Raw genomic sequence first — 9581 nt, 5'->3', positions numbered from 1 at the left:
CCGCATCGGCCCCTGCCGAGGAGTTGTATTGGGAGTTGTAGTCCTCTATAGCTGGTGGTATTCTGCATTGCTGTATAATGTATTGCTGAGAGTTGTAGTCCTCTATAGCTGGTGGTATTCTGCATTGCTGTGTAATGTATTGCTGGGAGTTATAGTCCCTCTATAGCTTGGAGTGAGTGGCAGATCTACCAGGGTCACAGCTGCAGCCAGGCCCTGGCGCTCCACCAGTGACTCCAAGCTGTAGAAAGACTACAAACTACAAATCACAGCCGCCCGGACAGGAGGAAGCGGCCCCCGGGGCCCCGGTGACTGCTGACATTTCCATAACAAGGCCACCAAACTCCTCAGCACCCGGCACCGTGGTGTTCTTAATCCAGCCCTGTAACATGATCTCTCCTTCAGTTCTATGTGGCCCTGTGATTTCTAGTAACGCCCCTGTGGGGAGGGATCTGGATGAGGGAGGAAGGTCCTGGAGGGTAAAGGGGGATTGGGTTCTGGATGGTGATGGAAATGAATGCAGGGTCCAAGGATCAGGATGGGGGGGAGGGGAGATCCGGAAGGATGGTTTTATTGATCCGGGATCGTCATCTCCATGTGACTCCTCCAGACTTTACACCTGTCACCTCCCATCATCCCTCACACATGACAACTGTCTCTATGTACACTTCCTCTTTAGTGACGGATGAGGATGACACCGCGCTCTCAGCTTCCCTTTTCATTTCTATAGAGGAAGTTCTTCATCCGCACAGCAACACCCTGATCCCATCCCCCACCCGGGTTCACAGGAAACTGCCGATGATCTGAGATAAGAATTGATAAAGTGTCAAAGACAAAATGTATCTGTTGCAGGAAATTGTTATACTGAGAATATCCGGAATGTCCCAGCTCCGCCGCCTCATACCGAACCCCGATCCATAAAACCCTCCGAAATCCTGAACAGTTCACTCTAATCTTCATAAATCTGCAATTTTCATTATATTGATCCCGCCATAAAGGCACTGCCTGTTATATAGGGTGACAACGCTGTGTCCCTGTCTCCCAAATGTCCTCCTGCGTTGTCACCCTGTCACATGGGCCTCTGGTGAAGACTACAAGTGGCTGTTTCGGCACACATTCCACAGACATGGCCCACTGTTGTCACCATCAGGAGATGGTATCGGCTTTCGGGCCATGGTATCGGCAAATACTGGAGGAGAAGTGGAGCCAACCCAATACTGAACCCTGCGGACTAAGACTGGGATGCCGTTAAGGTTCATGTGCATGTAAAGGCGTCCCAATACTTTTGGCAATATAGTGTATGTGTTGGAGACACGCTGTGTGAATGGAAACACGTAAGAAACATATAATTGTGGAAATAGGACGCAGCCTACATGTGACGAACACGGCTCAAGCTTTATCTCTCCTGACTGTGTACACACGTGTGATTGATCACATCGCTCTGCTGTACTGGAGGACTCGGCTGAAGGGTCACGGCTGAGGGATCCAGACATCCGAGATAAGAGGGCAATGAAGAACTCGTGATATCCTCCCCTTCCCCCGACGTCTATAGTGTGGGGGTGGGGATGACGTCATCCTTCCACCGACTAGATCCCCGGGAATGCAGAGAACCCCAAATCCGGGGATAAGGCCGCACAGAGCCTGAGTGCAGAGGCCTGTCCCCTGCCAGCATGCTGCAGAGAGGGAATCTCTGCTCTCTGTGTGGAAGCAGTGGTCTCTCTGCAGAGGTCCAGCCTGATGAGTCAGAGCTCTCCAATCAACAAGAAGCATGAGCTTTACTGATTGGAGAGCTCTGACTTAGCATGGGGTGAGTCAGAGTTCTGCAGAGAGCCTTGTTCTCTGTGTGAAAGCAGGGGTCTCTCTGCAGAACTCTGACACACCCTCTGCAGAGCTCTGACTCATCAAGTGGCAGGCTGGACCTCTGTAGAGAGACCACTGCTTCCACACGGAGAGCAAGGCTCCTTCTCTGCAGCATGCTGGCAGGGGACAGGCCTCTGCACTCAGGCTGCTTTCTAAAGAAACTTGTTACAGCGGGAATACTTCCTGTCCTGGTGACCTTTTACCAGACGGGAAGCGAGAGACGAAGTGTGACAGGAAGTGAGGGACGTGAACTGAGACAGGAAGTGAGGGACGTGTCACACCCTCTGCAGAGCTCTGACTCATCAAGTGGCAGGCTGGACCTCTGTAGAGAGACCACTGCTTCCACACGGAGAGCAAGGCTCCTTCTCTGCAGCATGCTGGCAGGGGACAGGCCTCTGCACTCAGGCTGCTTTCTAAAGAAACTTGTTACAGCGGGAATACTTCCTGTCCTGGTGACCTTTTACCAGACGGGAAGCGAGAGACGAAGTGTGACAGGAAGTGAGGGACGTGAACTGAGACAGGAAGTGAGGGACGTGAACTGAGACAGGAAGTGAGGGACGTGAACTGAGACAGGAAGCGAGGGGAAATCTCTCCATGTAATGCTGCTCATCTCTTCCCAGGGTCGTATGAGTTTCCCGGACGTAGCGGCAGAGACGGTGTACGACGTCCTCCATGACATTGAATATCGCAGGAAGTGGGATGTGACGATGATAGAGACCCGGGACATCGCCCGCCTGTCCCTGAACGCCGACGTGGGATATTACTCCTGTGGGTAAAGGTGACATTCCAGAGTCATGATGAATGATAAGGTGACACAGTGTATCCATTGTTCTTCTCCCCTCCCCCATCCTCAGGGAAGTGTCCCAAGCCTCTGAAGAACCGTGACGTTGTCACCCTGCGCTCTTGGCTGATCTTACCCGACTCTTATATCATCGTCAACTTCTCCGTCAAACACAACGTGAGTTACAGCTTCTCAATGTACAAAACTGATCAGATAACCGATCAATAACGGATATCAGAGGGAGGCAGAGGGCTCATATCACCGAAATCACATAGAAGATGGAACAATCATTATAAATCCACAGACCTAATTCAAATAATCCCTGGTGAACCCACACTTCCTGTTATAGGGTGACAACTCTCTGTCCTTGTTGAGACACTTCCTGTTATAGGGTGACAACTCTCTGTCCTTGTTCAGACACTTCCTGTTATAGGGTGACAATGCTCTGTCCTTGTTGAGACACTTCCTGTTATAGGGTGACAACGCTCTATCCCTGTATCCCAATTGTCCTCCTATGTTGTCACCCAGTCACATGGGCTTCTGATGGAGACTCAAAGTAGCCATTTCAGCGCACATTACACAAACATGGTCCACTGTCACTATTAGGAAGTGCCTGAACACAGAGAGAAAGTTGTCACCCTATAACAGGAAGTCCCTGAACAAAAACAGAGTATTGTCCCCCTATAACAGGAAGTCCCTGAACAAAAACAGAGTATTGTCCCCCTATAACAGGAAGTGCCTGAATGAGGACCTCCATGGCGGGATCACCAGGGATTATTTTCATGACAATAGCATGTTCCGTGTGATGTAAGGTTGTGGTGATCGGGGGTTTCCGCCGTCTCTCTCGTGTTTTAGGAATGATAAATATTGATCTCTGATTGGGATTTCCATGTCTGCAGATGTATCCTGCCCGGAAGGATTTGGTCCGGGCCGTCTCTCATTTGGCGGGATACCTGGTGAAGTCCAATGGCCCCACGAGCTCCACCCTCACGTACCTGGCACAGGTAGACCCCCGAGGTGAGTGGACACGCCGGGGTCAATGTGATAGGTTAGAAGAACCTTTATCAATGTGTTTTCATTGTGTGAAGATGATTGACAGGTCTGAGCAAAAACTTAAAGGGGCCACTAGAGGGAAAAAAAAATCCCGAAATCTGGTCACTGGGCGGGGCCAATCCCCCAAATTTAATAGAATTGAGTATACACATTCCTTCTGTTACATCACAGTCCTTCATTTTATATATCGTTCCATGTTTGCATGCGGGCCAAGCTGTCCAGCTAATGTGTTTCCTTAAAGGAGAACTATGAGATGAGTGATTTCCACTCGCCTCATAGTTCTAGCCGACCTGTGACAATGAGACTGTCACAGGTTGGCTCAGTAGATCGGGAAGTGAGCGAACACATACCGGCGTTCGCTCACCTCTCGATCCTGTCACGGCTCTCTGCCGTGACAGGTGAGGGGCTGGATTCCCTCCTCCCCGCTCCGATCCTCCAGCGCTGACTGGCGGAACGGACGGGGGAGGGGGGCGGGTACAGCTGGCTCTGCCTCTAGATAGGCAGAGCCAGCTGTCACTCACGCAGCTGGGCGGATCTCGACGTCCATGTCGGGATCCGCTACAGCTCGCGGGATACTGAGCTTAGGGTGACGGGAGGACGCTAGTTTGTGTCCTCCCGTTACCCTAAGGAGAACTATGGGGAAAAACACTGACCCCATAGTTCTCCTTTTAAATGGGTCGGGAAGAACCATATGACACTGGCGGGGGGGTGGGATCTCATCCCCCCTTACAACACTCCACTTTTATTCAGAGGGTTTAAACCTTTAATCCAAAATAAGAACCGTTGCAGTAAATGCTTATTCAGTGTTAGCTGGAGCTCGGAGTGACCAATAGCAAGGGGGGGGTGGAGGAGGGGCTTAGCAAGTGTTTTAATTAAAGGAGACGTCCTAACCGCAATGAAATTATGTTTTTCAGGTTCCTTACCGAAGTGGGTGGTTAATAAATCTTCCCAGTACTTGGCACCGAAGGTATGTATCCGAGTGTGACGTATTCCTCTGCTGGTGATGGTCAGGGGCCCATAAACTTTTACAGTGTATGTGACAATCGACGTGGAGCCTTTGTAGTCTGCAATGCACACCTGCTCTGATCAGGAAAGCTTAAACAGACTGCTGGACATCCTGATCATCGGGTAACTTAGGTCTATGGTGATGAAAGTCCACAAACTTCTGGTCCTATGGGGGGGGTCCACAAACTTTTAGGGCCCCTTCACACCAGTTGCATTGCGTTAGGGCCCGATTGCGGTGGGAACGCACTGCCTCGCATTGCGGCCGGCTCACCTTTTTAGTGGGACAGGATAAAGAGCGCTGGCCGAAAGGATCCGAGTGCCGGCGCAGACTCGGCTACACGGTCTGCATCCGTCCATGACCACGTACCTGACTTCTGAGCTGGCTGCAGGTCACAAAGTACGCAAGTGGCCGCTCCCTTGGAATCTGCCGCACGAGGCAAACGCCTTGTTTGCCTCGCGGCAGATACGCCCTCCTCCAGCCCGGCAAAAAAAAGAGCCGGCTGCAATGCGAGGCAGTGCGTTCCGGCCAGAATTGGACCGGAACGCACTGCTTATGGTGTGAACTAACCCTTACAGTGTATGTAACAATCAGCGTGGAGCCTTTGTAGTCTGCTGGTCATTATTGTGTGCAGTGCACACCTGCTCTGATCAGGAAAGTTGATGGTCTGGGGTCACATGATCACTAGGACGTTTCATCTGTAGTTTAATATGGGCGTGTCCCCTTTCTTCAATCCAGATCCTCCGGAAGCTGCACAAGGCGTGCCTCCAGTACCCGGCGTGGAAGAAGAAGAACAAGCCGGAGTTTAAGCCGTGGCTCGATCCGGAACAGAACACGCTGCCCCGCATATCCCTTCATGAGCTGTCCATGCAGCGCGCGGAGTCCCTGGAGCACGTGGATGAGAGTCAGCTGTGCGAGGTGACCGAGGACAAAGGTGACAACAGCGACGAGGAGGAAGACAAGACGTCCAGGAGATGAACATGGGGCCACGTGGGGGGACGACACGGGACAGGGACCAAAACATGATGCTGCTCTGTTGCTTTTGAACGACACCCCAATGCAATAAAGCAGCGCCGAAACACGCGCCGTTGCGCATGTGCTGCATTTTTTGGTGCTTCGGAGAATGACATCAACGGTTGGATAAGCTGCCATACAATAGTTTTTAGCTCTGCAGAGCTCCTCATATATGGCTACGGCTCCACCATACACCAGTTTTGAGCTCTCCTCGTAGCACAGCTAGGGGTCTCGCATATGGCTCCTCTTATATTCTGAAGTAGAAAACTGCTAATTCACATGAAGGGATTTACTAAAAATGCTGGAAGTTCCCCCAAAACCTTTCTTTGAAATGTTCTAGTTTTGGACCTGAGGGGGGGGGGGAAAGATATAGCTCCAAACTGAAATTAAAGTGTTTCCCGGCCACAGCTGATGGAAGAAGTTTCCTTCTGGGTTCAACTACTGGCTAGTAATCAGTCCAGACCCCTCCCCCCCCTCCATACATTTTGGGTGGAGGATATCCCCCGTAGTCATACATTTTGGGCGAAGGACACCCCCTATTCATATATTTTGGGTGAAGGATCCTCACCCCCATTCATACATTTTGGTTGGCAGATATCCCCCCCCCCCATACATTTTTCATACATTTTGGGTGAAGGATCTCCCACCCCCCATTCATACATTTTGGGTGAAGGATCTGTCCCCTTTCATACATTTTGATTGAAGGATCTCCCACTCCCCATTCATACATTTTGGGTAAGTAAGGGATCTCCCACCTCCTACTCATACATTTTGGGTAAAGGCTTTCCACTCCCCATTCATAAATTTTTCATGAAGGAACTCCCGACCCCTATTCATGCATTTTGGGTTAAGGATCCCCACCCACCATTCATACATATTGATTGGCAGATATGCCGCCCCCCCCCATACAGTTCAGATGAAGGATCTCCTCTTCCCCCCATTCATATATTTCAGGTGAAGGATCTCCCCCTTTCATACATTTTGATTGAAGGATCCCCCCACTCATACATTTTGATTGAAGGATCCCCCATTCATACATTTTGGGTGAAGGATCTCCCACCCCCCATTCATACATTTTCCCCAGGTACTAAAGAAAGCAAAAACCTTAAATCTCGCCTAATGTTTTAAATTAGAAATCTGTCAAGTGAACTAATTTTACTGAGATGTGGGGGCTCCTCGTCCCCGGCAATGGTGCTATCGGACCCCCCCACTTCCTGGGGTGAGATCAGGATTGGACTGACCCCGGTCTGAAGCTTAGCTTCTCCGAACCTGGAAGGGACATGGGGGACCTCCCGCCAATCATTCTCCCGCCTTGAAGCCGCATCAAGGGGCGGTGTGCTTGTGCTGACATTATTGACCTTATATGGTCACATGGCCACATTACGTCAACGGCATTGACCAAATATAACCATATAAGGTTAATGATATCACAGCATCCCACCCCCAGAAGCAGCTGATTGGCTGGCAGCAGAAGGAGCTACTTTCCAGGTTTGGATTGAATCCCATCCGAAAAGGAGCTCCTCCCTACGTATTACCTCTGCCACAGATCACAGCCCTCCCCTGACAATGCATTACAAAGGGGACTCTCATCCTCAATGCCTGCAGCAGTCTGATCACTGGGGGAGGGGAGACTGAGAAAATGCTTCCCTACTGCCTGCAGCAGACTGATGACATCATCTTAGCCTAGGCACAGTCACTGATTGGACCTCAAGGACGGCATGTTAATGGTAAAAGGTGAATGATGGGAGAAGAAGCTGACAGGTGGGTCAGTCCTAGAGGGACACTCAGTTTTGCGTACACTGGACCCTTTTTAATCGGTTGATGAAGAATTAGGGTGCATGAAAGATGTTGATATTTGTAGATTGATATTTTAATTCTGGAATGTCTGACAATTGTTTACTTTTAATTTGTTGCTCATTAAAATACTGAATTCTGTCTGGGAGGAATAAAATCTTTGCTTCATCATAGACACCCATAGACCAGCCTGTCCTGGCCCAGGATCATAGAGCGGTGAGCACACTGGTGGCCCTCCTGATGGTTACTACAAAGATCCCGTGCCAATGTAATACCGTAACCTCTGGTCCTCTTGGCTGAGTAACAATGGACATTCCTCCTACCAACCACCAATGGAAGGGGGCCCTTGTCACATTGTTTATCAATGTATGGGGACCCTCCTCCCACTGACCACCACCAATGTATGGGGACCCTCCTCCCACTGACCACCACCAATGTATGGGGACCCTCCTCCCACTGACCACCACCAATGTATGGGGACCCTCCTCCCACTGACCACCAATGTATGGGGACATTCCTCCTACTGACCACCAATGTATGGGGACCCTCCTCCCACTGACCACCAATGTATAGGGACCCTCCTCCCACTGACCACCACCAATGTATGGGACCCTCCTCCCACTGACCACCAATGTATGGGGACATTCCTCCCACTGACCACCAATGTATGGGGACCTTCCTCTCACTGACCACCAATGTATGGGGACCCTTCTCCCACTGACCACCAATGTATGGGGACATTCCTCCCACTGACCACCAATGTATGGGGACATTCCTCCTACTGACCACCAATGTATGGGGACCCTCTTCCCACTGACCACCAATGTATGGGGACATTCCTCCTACTGATCACCAATGTAAGAAGACCACTAACGCAGACTCTGCGCGCCCTTAGTAACCACAGACATTCTTTGCTCTGACCACCAATGTAGGGGGATCCTTCTCCCACTGACCACCAATGTAAGGGGGACACTCCTCCCAATTACCACCAATGTAAGGCAGCCCTCCCACTGACCACCAACCCAAGTGCTTCTCCCACTGATCAACATAAGGGTGTCCTTCAACATAAGGTGGTCCTTCTCCCTCTGTTCACCAATGTAAGGGAGTCCTCCCACTGACCACCAACCTAAGTTCTTCTCCCACTGACTAAAGGGGGGCCTTCTCCCACTAACCACCAACATAAGAGCAACCTTCTTCCACTGACAATGTAAGAAGGCTGCTATCTCAGACTCCGCTCACAAGATGCACAGCAAAGTGGAGGACAACCTTGAGTGAGGGCAGGACAGGTGGCCATCCCTAATAGTCTTGGTGGTTTCTAGATTGAACCAGATTGAGATCTGACCCAGTGTCACTGAGACACAGTGGGAGCAATGTGAGCAGCACCTGGTACAAATGCTTCTTCAATAGTAAAGGATACAACTCCCTCCATGTTCTCTGGATGCGCAGAACAGGATAATTGTAACTAGATGTCACCTCTGGCAGTCCACAGCAGTCGGGACAATTAACCATTATGTTCGGTGGGATGAGGGTTATGGGGGCTCTGCATAAAAGTGTAAAAGTTCAGGAATATTATTATGTATTCAGAACGGATACAATGTGAACGGTGTCGCTTCTTTTACGAATAACGGAAGCCAGAAATTGTACAGAACACATTTTATTTTATAAATACCAGGACAGATATAAAACATTTAGATATAACGGATCCCTCCCCCCACCCCCAACAATATTTCACATAATATTTTAATAAACTGTTATTTATAATACTTTAACAATTTCCTGTAGCAGCTTCCATTGTGAGACAGCAACGCATTGTGATAATGTGCAATGTGCATCTTCATCCTCCTCCAAACCAGCGTCGGCTTCATCACCTTCCTTCATACTGGGAGATCAGCCGTAGTGCACTTGGGCTGAAGAGACAATCGTGTGATAATAGGCGATCAATATTTCCAGCAGTTACAGATTTCAACTTAATATGTTGAAAGAAGCAATTTTAAAGTGGCCCCATCATAAACGCTGCATGCCCAGTTATGGCCTCATGGTCCCCCCCCCACATACAAAGTCTCTACCTAATGCTCCCCA

At 50.0% G+C, this 9581-nt stretch overlaps 1 protein-coding gene across 1 annotated transcript in view; it reads left to right on the top strand.

Annotated features, from left to right (window-relative positions):
- Positions 1–5697, top strand: part of LOC108800181 (PCTP-like protein) — a 6655-nt gene extending 958 nt beyond the window's left edge. The window contains exons 2-6 of the mRNA XM_018572136.1: positions 2478–2625; positions 2712–2815; positions 3538–3655; positions 4606–4658; positions 5433–5697. Of these exons, the coding sequence (XP_018427638.1) occupies positions 2478–2625; positions 2712–2815; positions 3538–3655; positions 4606–4658; positions 5433–5672 (663 nt within the window). The 3' untranslated portion in view covers positions 5673–5697. The remainder of the gene's footprint in view (positions 1–2477; positions 2626–2711; positions 2816–3537; positions 3656–4605; positions 4659–5432) is intronic.
- The last annotated feature ends 3884 nt before the right edge of the window (positions 5698–9581 follow it).

The sequence above is a fragment of the Nanorana parkeri genome, unplaced genomic scaffold (assembly GCF_000935625.1).
Source record: "Nanorana parkeri isolate BGI_ZX_2015 unplaced genomic scaffold, ASM93562v1 scaffold1946, whole genome shotgun sequence".
Taxonomy (NCBI): domain Eukaryota; kingdom Metazoa; phylum Chordata; class Amphibia; order Anura; family Dicroglossidae; genus Nanorana; species Nanorana parkeri.
This window is presented reverse-complemented; position numbering and strand designations above follow the sequence as displayed.